The sequence below is a fragment of the Felis catus genome, chromosome B4, assembly GCF_018350175.1.
Source record: "Felis catus isolate Fca126 chromosome B4, F.catus_Fca126_mat1.0, whole genome shotgun sequence".
Taxonomy (NCBI): domain Eukaryota; kingdom Metazoa; phylum Chordata; class Mammalia; order Carnivora; family Felidae; genus Felis; species Felis catus.
In genome coordinates this window covers 121,454,001-121,468,586 of record NC_058374.1, presented here as the reverse complement: position 1 = coordinate 121,468,586, position 14,586 = coordinate 121,454,001, and the positions used below count along the sequence as shown (strand labels likewise).

The window sequence follows — 14,586 nt, the reverse complement described above, 5'->3', positions numbered from 1 at the left end:
TTCCATAGGATGCCTTTTAGTTTTGTTGATTGTTTCCTTTGCTGTGCAGAAGCTTTTTATTTTGATGAAGTCCCAACAGTTCATTTTTGCTTTTGTTTACTTTGCCTTTGGAGACGTGTCTAGTTAAGAAGTTGCTATAGCTGAGGTCAAAGAAGTTGCTGCCTGTATTCTCCCCTAGGATTTTGATAGTTTCTTGCCTCACATTTAGGTTTTTTTAATCTATTTTGAATTTATTTTTGTATATGGTATAAGAAAGTGGTTGATTTCATTCTTATGCATGTTGCTGTCCAGTTTTCCCAACACCATTTGTTGAAGACACGGCCTTTTTTCCATTGGAAATTCTTTCCTGCTTAGTCAAATATGAGTTGACCATATAATTGTGGGTCCGCTTCTGAGTTTTCTAATTCTGTTCCATTGATCTGTTTTTGTGTCAGTACCATACTGTCTTGATGACTATAGCTTTATAAAATAGCTTGAAATCTGGAATCATGATGCCTCCAGTTTCGTTCTTTTTTGGGATTGCTTTGGCTATTTGGGGTCTTTTGTGGTTCTATACAAATTTCACAATTGTTTTTTTTCTACCACTGTGAAAAATGCTGGTGGTATTTTGATGGGGATTGCAGTAGATGTGTAGACTGCTTTGGATAGTATAGACATTTTAACAATCTTTGTTCTTCCCAGCCATGTGCATGGAATGCATTTCCATTTCTTTGTACCCTCTTCAATTTCTTTCTATAGTTTTCAGAGTACAGGTCTTTTACCTCTTTGGTTAGGTTTGTTCCTAGGTCTCTTGTTTTTGGTGCAGTTGCAAATGGATTGATTCCTTGATTTCTTTTTCTGCTGCCTCATTACTGATGTATAGAAATGCAACAGATTTTTGTACATTGATTTTATAACCTGTGATTTTGTTGAATTCATGTATTAGTTCTAGCAATTTTTGGTGGAGTCTTTTGGGTTTTTTACATAGAGTATCATTTTGTTTGCAAATAGTAAAAGCTTGACTTCTTCCTTGCTGATTTAGCTGCCTTTTATTTCTTTTTGTGGTCTCATTGCTGAGGCTAAGACTTCCAGTACTATGTTAAATAGTAATGGTGAGAGTGGACATCCTTGTCTTGTTCCTGACCATAGGGAGAAGACTCTCAGTTTTTCCCCACTGAGGATGAGATTAGCATGAGTCTTTCGTATATGGCCTTTATGATGTTGAGGTATGTTCCATCTATCCCTACTTTGTTGAGAGTTTTTATCAAGAATGGATGCTGTACTTTGTCAAATGCTTTTTCTGCATCTATTAAGAAGATCATATGGTTCTTATCCTTTCTTTTATTTAAGTTATTTAATACACCAAAATATTAATGGTGGTTCTTTTTGCATGGTAGAATTTTCGTAATATCATTGAAAATAAAGAATTCAATATAATGAAAGAAGAGTTGTACATGGTTGCTTATTAAATAAACATTCCAGAAGTAGTTGCCATTGGAATTCACAGGAAGAAGAAAGAGTACCTTCAAGCTGGAATGGTCATGGAGGACTTTGTGGAGAGGATGTGTCTCAAGGATGGTTGACTGTTGCAGAAAATATAAAGATGTGCTAACCCACAACCCCACTGAAGTTAATAAAGACCTAAATCAGGTTCAATTTTACGATACCCACCTACATAGACTCTCACTGAACTTATTATTTCAGGTGTTTTCAGATTTGGACTAGATAGCTCTCATTTTCTCTGTATTATATTTTAATTTATGCAGCTTGGGATCAAAGCAGTTTTTGGCAGCTTCACCATACTAATGACTCACTGAGCTTGCATTCAACTAAGCCTCTCAAGTCTGTTCCTCTCATGATGTTGTTGAGCAACATTTCTCCCACACTGTACCAGGGGAGTTGTTTTGCTGAATTCGAGTGTAGGACTTTACATTTACAAACTATTAAATGTCACCTTGTTGGATTTGGCTAAGATTTCCAGATCACTGAGATCTCTTATGCTCTGGACTCCAAAGACAAACATATTTAATGCATCCCTCCAGAGTCCACCCGACCTGAAAGCTTGATGGGCAGGCTGTTTAAGCCATATACCAGGTATCAATTTATTTGCCTCTTAATTCCAAATATATTTTCATTGCCTACTTTGCAATAATGGAGCTGGACCTTGTAAATATTTCTTTACCAGGCTGTACAATGTTAGGCTTTGTCAGTAGAGGGCACTGGAAGGACTCTGGAAGAGTAAGGAGTTTGCCTTCCTGGTACCAGTATGCTCCCCTCAGCAGGCTTCTGCAACACATGGCTTCTATGGCACCAACTTCCTGCAGCGCATGGTGGCCGGTAGCACATGGTATTGCCCCAAGGGCAGGTATTTCCTTAAACAGTTTCACAGAGCAGTGCTGTTGGTGCAACACCTCCCAATGAATGGCTTCCCTGGAGCCCCTCCAGGCAATTTCTGCCAGCAACTCCAGAACACTGCTCTGCCACCTAGTGAACCACAGCCGCACCATTTCCAGCAGAGTCTGAATCACAGCTTTGCTGGGGGGAGTCTTCCCAAAAGTGGTAGATACCCTTAATATCTGCTATTTCTTTATCCTTTAGAGTTCTCTTTACCCTTTACTAGCCAATCCCTGATTACTCCAATCCTCTGTCATAGTTTTTATATTAAATTTTCCCTATAAAAATTATGTGTGATTTTTGTCTCCTGACTAGATCCTGAGTGATATAGGTCATTATTCAAACTACTGATAAAAAGCTTGTTTGGACAGAAATAAGGACAAAGCCACCCAAATCCTCCTGATAGATGATAATCTGTTTAATAATGTAGAAAATGTGATAAAATAATATGGAAAGGTTCTCATAAAAAAGTCCCAAATATGAATTGTGAATGTCCATTGATAGATGAATGGATACAGATGCGTTGTGCGTTCATATATTTACACACACACACACACACGTGCACACACACACGTGCACACACACACACACACACACTAGAATAATACTCAGCCATTAAAAAAGAATGAAATCATGCCATTTGCAACAACATAGATGGATCTAGAGGGTATAATACTAAGTGAAGTCAGAGAAAGACAAAAACCATATGATTTCACTTATATGTAGAATATAAGAAACAAAACAAAGAAATAAAGGAGACAAACCAAATGATAGACTCTTAATTACAGAAACAACTTAGTAGTTACTGTGTGTGTGTGTGTGTGTGTGTGTGTGTGTGTGTGTGTGTGAAATAGGCAAAGGGGATTAAGGTGCACTTATTATGATGAGCACTGTGCATAGAATTGTTGAATAACTATATTGTACACCTGAAATTAACACAACACTGTATATTAATTATAGTGGAATTTAAAAATGAAGTTAAATAAAATGAAAAATAAAATACATATATAAGAATATGCTAAGTGAAATAAGTCAAACAGAGAAAGACAGATACCATGTGTTTTCACTCTTATGTGGATCCTGAGAAACTTAACAGAAGACCACGGGGGAGGGGAAGGGAAAAAAAAGTTAGAGAGGGAGGGAGGTAAACCATAAGAGACGCTTAAAAACTGAGAATAAACTGAGGGTTTATGGGGGTGGGAGGGAGGGGAAAGTGGGTGATGGGTATTGAGGAGGGCACCTGCTGGTATGAGCACTGGGTGTTGTATGGAAACCAATCTGACAATAAATTTCATTTAAAAAAAAAAGAATAATGGAAGTTATTTAATGGAGGAAGTGATTACTTGGAGAATTTCCTTATGTGTGACAGTTCATCTCTGCACTTGCCTAGAACAACTCCCCCGCTATCTTCCCATGTTGTCCCCTTCTTGTCATCAGGTATCAGTTCAAATCCTGGCTTCTCAGTGAAGCTTCCTTTGACCACTCCATCTCATCTTGATCTCCACCCTCCACCCCTTGCCAGTCTATCTCTCTAAGATCACCCATTTCAATTTCTTCATGTTATTCACTGTATTTACTTATTTGTTTATTGCTGGCTTTTAACTTCTTGAACATATGCTCCAGAAGATAACCATGCCCATCTCCCCCAACATCTAGCCCACTGCCTGGCACATAATGGGAACACCATAAATATTTATTGAACTAAGAGAATTTTTCCCTGATCTTACATACATGAGATAACATGCTATTTTTAAAAGATCTAAGGGTGCTATTAAGGTTTTACACTTGTGAGTTATCCATCAGGGGAGTAGAGGTTTTATAAATCATGAGAAGTTATAGAATTGATATACACTTTATAAAACCAAAGGAAAAAAAGTCTGTAATCTCCCAAATCAAATGTAGCTTATTATACTAATATGCTACTTACCAATTTTGTTTTTTCCTTCTTCATACTTTATTCTTTGTAAAATGTGATGTACGATTCTACTTCTTGTGGCATTGTTGAAGAAAGTGTCTTTGTTGTGTATGATGAAGCTGCACACACATATTGAAAACACAAGCTGAAGGTTAATTGGAGGTGATGAATCTAATCTTTGACATAATTTGGTGTTACTCATACAAAGGTGTCTTCAATCAGTCACGGAGGGTGGGTCTGGAATAGCATGAGAGAGCCCAGAAATCACACCAGAGGCAGGAGGCTCACAACCTCAGTAGTTTTGGTTCTTAGTCTCCTGAGCATTAATATAATTATGTCAGGAAGGAGCTGGAGCTAAAAACAATTAAGAATCCTTAAAATAAACTAGTAGTAAGTCTAGGCCTCATATCTTGTTTTTTGTTGTTGTTGTTTGTTTGTTTGTTTTTTTGGTTGTTGTCATCATTGTTTTTTTCCCCTCAGTAAGGTCATTAGATAAATTCAACCAAAAATTTATTTTGTTTTTATCTCCTCTTGTCTTCTAACCCACCTCCTTCCCTGTCATGTCAACCACCTGATTTTTCAGAAATTTTAAGATCTCAAGCTGGTTTGGGTGGTAGATATGGAAGTTAGGTAATAAGCTCTGGTCTGGCTCAGGGCCTCTGTCTGTTCCATTCCCATGCGCCTTGCTGGATGGGACTCCTCTCCTAAAGCAATACTTAAAATTGCTTTCTTTCTCAGCCAGTGGCTGACCCAGACTCTAAAGTTTCTTACAGGGATCACACACCAAGACACTGGGTTTTCCAGATGTCCCTACCCTACTGAGAGGTTTTTCAGGTGACAGAGCTTCCAAAACCACATAATCCAGCATGAAGTGGCCATGTCCTCCCTTCCCAGGATATGTTAAGTGATAAGTGGTACAATATTAGTGATACTGTAAGTATAACTGCTTCATAAATTGTAAAGTTTGTTAACTCAGAAAACTTTTATTGGGTACCTCCTCTGAGTCAGACACCATGCAAGGCATATCAAGGTTGGCAGCCATTACCTTCAGAACCAAGCTCAGAAGTCACCTCCCCCAGCAGGCCTCCTCACCCCTCCAACTCCACTGCTCCCCGGCAAGAGTTCAGTACTCCCTCCTCTGTGCTCCTTCTTCTCTTGTAAGCACATCAGTTTACTGATTATTCTATGTTGTAATTCATTTGTTTTCATTCATTCATTCACTCATTCATTCAACAAATGTTTATTGAGGGCACTATCTAGGGTACTGATTACACAGTAGTAAACAAAACAGATAAAAACTTAGTCTTTGAGAGGCTTACAGTCTAGGGGGGAAGACAAGCCATAAAGGAAATGAACATGATTGTATGGCTGAGATAGGCAGAATCAACCTCTCTTTGCAGGTCTGTATCTCACACAAGACTGTGAACTCATTCAGGACACAAGGCTTAATCGCACTAATTTCTGTAGCCCCAGGATCTATTGAGTGGCTGGTACAAATACAGGTACAGGTTTCTGAATTGTAGTAACTGAGGGCCTTTGGGGTTAATGTTGGGGAAATTTGTTATTCAATGTTTTTCTTCAAGTAGATAGATTTCCAAGAGTTGTTCAGATGGTGGAAGGAAAAAATAAAACTGGCCTACAGAAGATAGTCTGGGCATAGGGTTTAGTTTGGGAACACCTGGGAACATGAATTTGGGATAACATAAAAAGGGGAGAAAGGCCAAAGAATATGAAGATAAAATATAAATCATGTGAGCTGATTCCCTGGAGAAGTATTTTTCCTCTCACTTTTAACTCCCCAGGATTATGTTATAGAAAACTGTTCTCAGAAAAAGTAATTTGACTTGGTGGATGACAGATAAATGCCATGTGGGTGAATTAGAAAGCTGCAGAGCTTATCTTGTATTTTCTTCAAGGTTTTCTGAAAACATTTTATTGCACCAAAGAGGAAGAGAGGAAACCAAAAGTTACATTGAATGCAGTTCCTTTTATCTTATCTTCCTCTGCTTTTCCACCTTCTTTAAGACAGACCATCTCATTTTAATACCAAATAAAGATGCCATGAAGAAATAGACAAATAAAAAAGCCCATTTTTGACTCACAATACTAGATGATAACTGAAAGCTGATAAGCATGACCATCCTTGACAGGACAATTCTGGCCTAAAAGCCCATGTCCCTCCTCCATTAAACAGTTTTCTACTTTCTCCTCCTTTTATAGTACCACATTACATTTTGTGAGCTCATGTAATAGTTCTCTATAATAAGCACCACAGATGAGCTTCAAAATTTTGTTTTCCTCTTCCTTATATCTAGGTTGTACCTGGAGCTTGGAGATTCTACAGTGGGAACAAATATATAGGGCACATGCCAAGCACTATTCTAAATGTTCCAGGTACATTAACTCATTCAATCCTTACAATAACGCAGGACATAATATTTTATAGATCCATCTTACAGGTGAAGAATCAGAGAAGGTGAATGATGCACCCAAAGTCACTCAACTAAGGGGGAGAGCTAGGATTTAAACTCAGGCAGTGTGGCTCCAGAGGCTGCCCTCTTACCCACTCCACTCATCTCCCTTTGTCAGAAACCTCCTGATTCCTGAGGGCTGACTCTTGTGATCAGCCCAAGAGCTGCTTTGCCTGGAATGCTTTCCTTGCTTCTAGTCATTCTTTGAGCATCGATTCAGGACACATCTCCAAGGGTCTTCCTTGACCCCCTCCCCCCTCCCCTGAAAAGTAATTTGGTGTCATAACAAGAGAAAGGAGAAAACCATTTAATAGAAGAGGAAGATGAGCATTAAGTTCTAACATTACCCCTTATTCCCTTTAAGACTTTGAAGTGAGACAGTCCACAGACTAAACCCTAGCTCTGTCACATACTATGTGGTATTGGGACTCTCCCTCAACTTCCCTGAATCTTGGTTTCCTCATCTGTGAAATGGGGATAACACCGTAATCACTCTCATGGCATTTCTGTAGAATCAGGTGAGATGACGAGCATTGGAGAACCTCACTGTCTGGTGCTTAATAAGCTCTCAGAGTTAGCTGTCATCATTGCTGTTGCTTCTATGACATCATAGAGAATTTGCCTGACTACATGCCTGACTTCTCTGGATGAACTTGAGGGCAAGGACTAGCCATGCTCATCTCTATACTTCCAGCACTAATACAGGGGTTGACAACTGGCTCAAATGAGCTGACCTTCTGGAGAACACTTGTTAACATTGGGGCTATGAGAATAAATATCACCTCTTTATAACTTGGCAGCTACTTACTGCTTCCTGGAAATACTTCCACCCATTTAATCTTTCCAGCTACCACCTGAACCATTCTCTCTATGCTGCCAAAGGGTTTTCTTACAGGATGTGGAACAATCTCATTTTCTATGTCACCCTTTCAAACTGAAGGGCTAAGAGAAGGCACAATGATGTTTCTTGACATCCTTGTTCTCAAGTCTTCCTTAGTAACATAGCCAAAACAACTTTCTTCAAATAAAATCACACACATACATGCATGCACACATGCATGCATTATGTAAGCTGAGCTGTTACAGTAAACATAAAACTTGGGAGCTCAGTCTCAGAGGTATCAGGGATCCACAAAGGCTTAGAAACTCTGCTTTCATACATTACTGATGGGTCAGAAAACTAGTACAAATTCTACAAGGGTCATTTGACCACATCTATCAAAATTATATATAGGCTAATTACATTAATAACTATATAATTATGTTATATATAATATATACATATCTTCTGACCAGCAATTCTTTTAGAAATTTATTCTACAAATACACTTTACCCATGTGCAAAGTGACAGATAACCAAAAACATTCATTATGGCATGGGTTATAACAGCAAAATTCTAAAAATGACCTAAACAATTCATCAGTGGGCGTTAAGATAAACAAGTTATTGTACAATTCTACAATGAAATACTCTGAATCTGTGAAGAGACTGAAGGTGTTCAGGGTAGATATAAAAAAATCTTCAAGATACTATAGGGGAAAATAAGATTTAAAATAGTCACACAGCTATTTGTATCAAAGAGAAAAACACATATATAAGGAAGATATAAGTGTAATGACGTATTTATTTGCTTGCACATGCACAGGATAATATGGAATGGGCACATAGACATCTGGAAATACTAGCTGCCTCTGGGAGAACTAGGTGCCTGGAAAGGAAGGAAACTTCACTGACACACTTAGGAAATTTTTATGTAAATACCCCCTATAAAAAACATGAAATATTTTTTATTAAAAAATTTTAACATTTATTTATTTTTGAGAGACTGAGACAGAGCACGAACAGGGAAGGGACAGAGAGAGGGAAAGACAGAATTTGAAGCAGGCTCCAGGTTTGAGCTGTCAGCACAGAGCCCAAAACAGGGCTTGAACCTATGAATGGTGAGATCATGACCTGAGCCGAAGCTGGAAACTTAACCGACTAAGCCACCCAGGCACTCTTGTTAAAAAAATGCCAAAGGGAAAATGCAATTTCTTTCTGGGTTTATTCTCCCCTTCACCCTAGAGGGTGAGAAGAGGAATAATTATGTGATCAAGGCTCTACACATACATCTCCTTCTCCTACTCTTTAGAGTGTTTATGTAATAGTAATATACCTGAAGTCATACAACTGAGGAAGGATTCAAAACCCATCTGTCGCTTCCAAATTTTCCCATTCATTTGTGAAAGGAACTGCTGAGAGCACATGCCTGCCTGTATATATGTGGGTGTGAACGGGATTTTCTGGACACTTTCATCTTACCATGTGAGGAAGGCCCTGCTCACCTCCTCATCAAGTAATAGGCAAATCTCAAGTTCCCACCATCTCCCCTCCAAGGTCCCCACCCTCCAGAGATAAGCAGCCTTCAGTTTTACCTGATGAGCCTCCCAATCTCCTCCCTGCTAGAAAGGGCAAAAACTTGGAATAGAATATGCCATGAAATTAGGTTTTAGCTATAGACTCCCTAAAGCTGTGGTTATTTGCACTGTTTTATGTTCTCCTGAAGCCAACCGGCCACAGCAGTGGCTGGTTGTAAACATTCTTCTTGTTCTGTGCAAAGAACTGTTAGCTGAGGGTGTTATATGTGAGGTGGGTGGTGGGTATGAAGGGGTGTGAATGTTATGCATGTATTTATTTTGAATGAGGGTAATGCAAAGGTGGAAAGAACCTAGCTTCTCTCCTCAGAGAAGCCTCTATTCTTATTAGGAAAAATGAGAAATACACAAAGAATCAAGGGTGTGAATTGGGAAAAGGTGTTCATTACAGCTGTGTATGAAATTAAAGATTATTGTGAAATGTGTTACTTTTAAAGCAAATGCCACCTCGTTTTTTAAAAAACTTTCTTCTTAGGCAATAGCTATTGGAATATGACTTTTTTCACAATTAACTTGGTATGAATTATGTAGAGTCTAGTATTATTGAATAGAAATTTCTGAGATGATGAAAAATGTTCTTTAATTATGCTATCCAATATGGTAGCCACTAGTCACATGTAGCTACTCAACACTTAAACTGTGGATAAACAAAAAGGAAGGTAAATTTTTACTTTAACTTAATTTTAACTAAATAAAATCAAAATATAAATACTCACATGTGGCTAGTAGAATATTGCCTCAAATATGGATGACAATTTGAGCATGTGGGCAAAGCCTCAATAATGGTATCCTTATCTGGCATCTCCCTTTGACCACAAAAACTGGAGGAGGAGATTGGGCAAGGGGTAAAAATGCCCTACAGGACTGCATACAGGTCTTGGGTTCAAGTCTTCATTTCAGCTGTGTGGCCTTGGGGAAGCCATTGAGTTTCTTTGGGACACAGTTACTTGTCAGGAAAATGAGGGTCATTATGTCTTAGTTGCCCAACGATGGGGTTAATCACAAAGCGACACTATAAAGTACTGAGGTAGATCATCAAACCTAGTTGGTAGATGACAGGACTCCATATGAGTCTAAGAGACAATTCAAAGCCAATATATCCCAAAAAGAACTCTTGATCTATACCCTTGTAAAGTAAAAATCTCCTTTCCTCCTCATCTTTTCCATCTTAAAAAAATGGCACTGACACATCTAATTTCTCAAGTAACAAACTTGAGATGCATACTCTATCCTCTCTTTCTCTCATGTCCAATCTCCAATCAAGTTTTTGTTCTTCCCAAATGTCATCCTGAATCTGATCCTTTACCACCCTCACTGCGCTGAAGGTGTTTCTAAGAGCACTGTGAGAGTTTCCTGACTATTCCAATTTCACTTCCTCCCATTAGTTCATTCTCTACATAGCAAGGATATTTTAAAACATAAATAAAATCTCATCTCTCTTCTGCTTAAAACTCTTCACCAACTTCCCACAGATTTGATATAAAGCCTAACTACTTTCCAAGGTCTACTGCTTCTCCTATGGTCTGGTCCTCCCTATGCCAGTGTACTTATCTCTTCTCCTCTTCCACTTGTTCATTATAAACCAGCAACATTGTCTTTTCTTCTGCCCTTGAAAAAACTCAACTTGCCACTACCCAGGACTTTAGCTCATGTGATCCTTAGATTTTTGCACAACCTGTTTCTTTCCAACATTTGGGCCTCAACTTAACTGTCACCTCCTGAATATGTTAGCTAAGACAGTTACTGTCATGCCCTGAAAGTCACACTCTCTCTTCCATTACCTTGTTTTATTTTTTTTCTTGTTTTACTTTTTGAATTTTGGGGGGTGGGGTGAGGAGATGTATCTACATGTTCCTTGTCTATCTTTCCTTACAGAATGACTGCAACCACATATTGACTCTAAATGGAACCAGTGGAAGAACTGACCAGCTTAACCCAGCATAATTGCTGAAACAAAAGAATCATGCACAAGTAAAATGGGTTTTAAGTTACTAAATTTTGGGTAGATTGTTATGTAGCAATCCGTGACCAATATGCCAGTCTTTTCTGATGGCTAGTTGTATTAATTCATAATACAAAAAGAAAAGTGAAAGCTAATGCCTTAAAATAAATATTTCAGAAAACTTTCTCAATTATACTTTTAAATAGAGATTTGTTTTTTAACAAGGAGATGCAAAGGTTATACAGTTAACTGTCACTTAAATTATGTCCTCAAATTAATGAAAATCTAAGTAGGAACAAAGCAACCAATTAATTTTTTTATGTGACAAGGCCTATTTTGAGAATATTTTTTTGGCTTTAGGCACCATAATGCAATATCTAACTTCTTAAGTGTAATTGTTAGGAGTAAAAGGAGGAGATAATTATCAGACCAAATATGTGATATACATAATATTCAGAGTTCTGACCATTTGGTGAAGATTTTAAAGCCTCTTTGTAGGATTAAGGTGATAAATGGGTGAAATCTAAAGCAATGTGAACACATTTTTCTTATTCCATTGGTCATTTCTAATTGTACTTCATGACATCATTTTTTCTATTTGAACTTTAAACACCAATAAATATGAGACTTTCAGGTAAAATGGAAAATTAAACACTTGCATTTAATTTGGCTCTCTCTCAAAACCCCATGTAAATAACAGTAGTGTGTGTGTGTGTGTGTGTGTGTGTGTGTGTGTGTGTGTTTACATACAGGTATAAATCCTCAAGGAACAAAGACAGCAGAAAGCAACAGCAACAAAATGCTGGAATGTGAAAAGCGGACAGACAGGTGGTAACAGAATCCTAAACCAGCTCTGGACAAGACCAAGAACAATCATATTTATACTCTACAAAATCTCATAAAATCTTAAGAACTGGGGCATCAGGGGCCTCTAGAAGTGGGGCGAAGGGGGTGCTAAAATAAGTATTGGTTGAAAGCCATTTAGGAAGAAGGTAGATCCTCAGAGCTTCACTTGTATTTTCACAGAAACTTGGAGAGTTTTTTTTTCTTTGCATAGGGTAATAATACAACCCCTGAACTGTAAGATACCAGAGATGGTTAGGGGTAGGGGAGCCATCCTGAAATCTAGAGGACCAAGTGAATACTTGCATCCTGGAAGCTGAGATTCCCAGCTCTCTTCATTCACTTAGGCTCCAGAACATTGGCAACCAGGTTTTGACTTTCCAGGGAGAACGCTGGCAGAGACTTCTCTGGGGAATCTGACCAGCTTAAAGATGGAAGATCTGAAGAGGAATAGACTGGAGACTCCAAAATTGAAACCCCCCCAGCCATTTCCCTACAACAAAGCTACAAGTTGATAGGTCCCACCCATTACTCTGAAATTCTACTCGAGTTTTGCATTTCCTATTCTTTAGCATGGATAGTCAGCGAAAGATAACTGGGTATCTATAAAAGATAGAGAATAATGAAGAGAGTAAAAATAATCAGAAAGTAATGTGTTAGAATATATGAGGCTATGTGGAGTGAGGAAACATTGAAAATAATAATTATGCTCAGAAAGTTATTGTAATTGTGAAAAAATACTCAAGATACGACTGAAGCTCAGAGTCATACAGTTCATGAGTTGCAGGGCTGCGATTTGGGGCCCAGGTCTCACAGACTCCAGAGCCTGTGTGGGCTCAGCCACTAAGCCTTAATTTAAGGACAGAAACTGGGATTCATTCATCCTCGTCTAGCCCTACACAGTGCCTGCCACAGAACGAGTGCCTGATGCCGACTGAATGGAAATGGATATTCAGAAGGAAAACATGAAAGCACTGCGGTATTTAAATTTCTTAGAGATCACTGTTATTTCCCATTGAAAAGTGAGACAGAATGAAGAGGAAATCATTTGTTTTAAATCCATAAAAACAAGTTTGGAGACCTAGTGATTTCATAATTAATCCTCAGAGCAGAAAAATCCAATTTAGAATAACCCAGGCCTCAGCTTTCTACTAATTAGGGTGCTACTGTAATTGAGTCGATAGTAAGGTTTTGCCTGAATTACTGAGGCAATTGTCACTGCATAAATTGATCATCCAGTGATTCATCTGTGGCCACTGTCTTAGTCTGGTCTTGGTGATGGGTCTTATTTTTATATTCCCTTATTAGAGCTGAGCAGGACTGAGTGCTGACCAAAGGGACAGATCTGTCTTTCTTGTGGTTCATCTATATTGCTGTAGTCAGCAAAGATCTAGAAACCTGCCAAGCATCCATAAAACTTCAAAGTTGGTAAAATTTATTTTCCATAATTCCCCAATCTTTTTTCTTTTTTGACATTTACCTCCCTCTCCCATCTTAGTGAGATCCTTTGTCTATTCCTGCTACAGCCAAAGTACCCCCTCTTAGCTCTTTCTTCCTCCCCTTCTTTATTTTTGGCTCTCTAAAAAAGAGCTGATAAGCTTACTCATTATGGGGTATAAATGAAGAATAACATTGAAACTTTTAATCTTTCCCAGGGACATTTAGTTAATTTATTTACCTACTTACACTTATTTATATTTGAGAGAGAGAGAGAGAGACAGAGAGACAGAGAGAGAGTGGGGGGGGGAGGGTTGGGTAGAGGGAGAGAGGGAATTCCAAGCAGGCTCCTCCCTGACAGTGCAGAGGTGGGGCTCGATCTCACAACTGTGAGATCATGACCTGGGTCGAAATTAAGAGTCAGATGCTTAACCCACTGAGCCACCCCCGCCAAAAGGTACATTTATTTCAAATACAGATGACTTTAGCCAAAGGATTAAAGTTCATACTGTAAAATTCCAGATATTAGGGAGATGTTCCAGTCCCTGAGTTCTCTCCTAGCTTCTCTCTTCTATACCCTCCTCTATAATGCTGGAGCAGGGACTCTGCCAACTACAGTCCTACTTTGTGGCTGGCTCTCTGATAAGGTTCTGCCAGTAGGGGGTCCTACGAGCAGACTGGAAGGGGAACAAATGGAGTGAAAGGATCTGGTCTTTCCTGTTTGCCCATTGTCCTGTCAATATTGCTCCAGCAGTGATTCTTCAACCTCACAGTGGCAGTTGGTTCCAGTTTCCATCTTAAAAAATAAACACCCCAAACTAGACACTGCATTGCCCTGTACCCCAGAGGTACTAGCACAGGCAGGGCAGCATTTTCTCCTCAGAGGCATGGGGGGTTAGCTCCAGGGGGCAACCTTCTCTGAGCTTCAAGGTTCTGATAAACCCAACCTCTTCCTCTGGACCCTCTAGCCCTAGGGGCAATATGCTGCTTCCTGTACCTCCTGTAGTTAATATCTGTGTAGACTCAGTGCTCGCTTTGTGACATTTTAGTTCTCCAATGCTTATGTAACAGATTCCCCACATTAATTTCTGCTAAAATAACTGCTGGGTTTCAGTTTTCCCGAGGAGAGCCTGAGAGGTCCAGGGAGCTAGAAAAAGAAAGATTCTTTGGGAAAGGGACCCTCTCTCTCT

General features: G+C 38.9%; 1 protein-coding gene and 1 long non-coding RNA gene across 6 annotated transcripts in view; one reads left to right on the top strand and one right to left on the bottom strand.

Annotated features, from left to right (window-relative positions):
- Positions 1–14,586, bottom strand: part of ANO4 (anoctamin 4) — a 416,845-nt gene that overhangs the window by 105,254 nt on the left and 297,005 nt on the right. For all 5 annotated transcript variants that reach the window (XM_045062224.1, XM_023257365.2, XM_023257364.2 and 2 more), the window contains one exon: positions 4,301–4,407. In XM_045062224.1, the coding sequence (XP_044918159.1) occupies positions 4,301–4,407 (107 nt within the window). The remainder of the gene's footprint in view (positions 1–4,300; positions 4,408–14,586) is intronic.
- Positions 8,176–11,307, top strand: LOC123386706. Its single transcript, XR_006601009.1, has 2 exons — positions 8,176–8,513; positions 11,050–11,307. It is a non-coding gene; the product is annotated as an uncharacterized LOC123386706 (long non-coding RNA).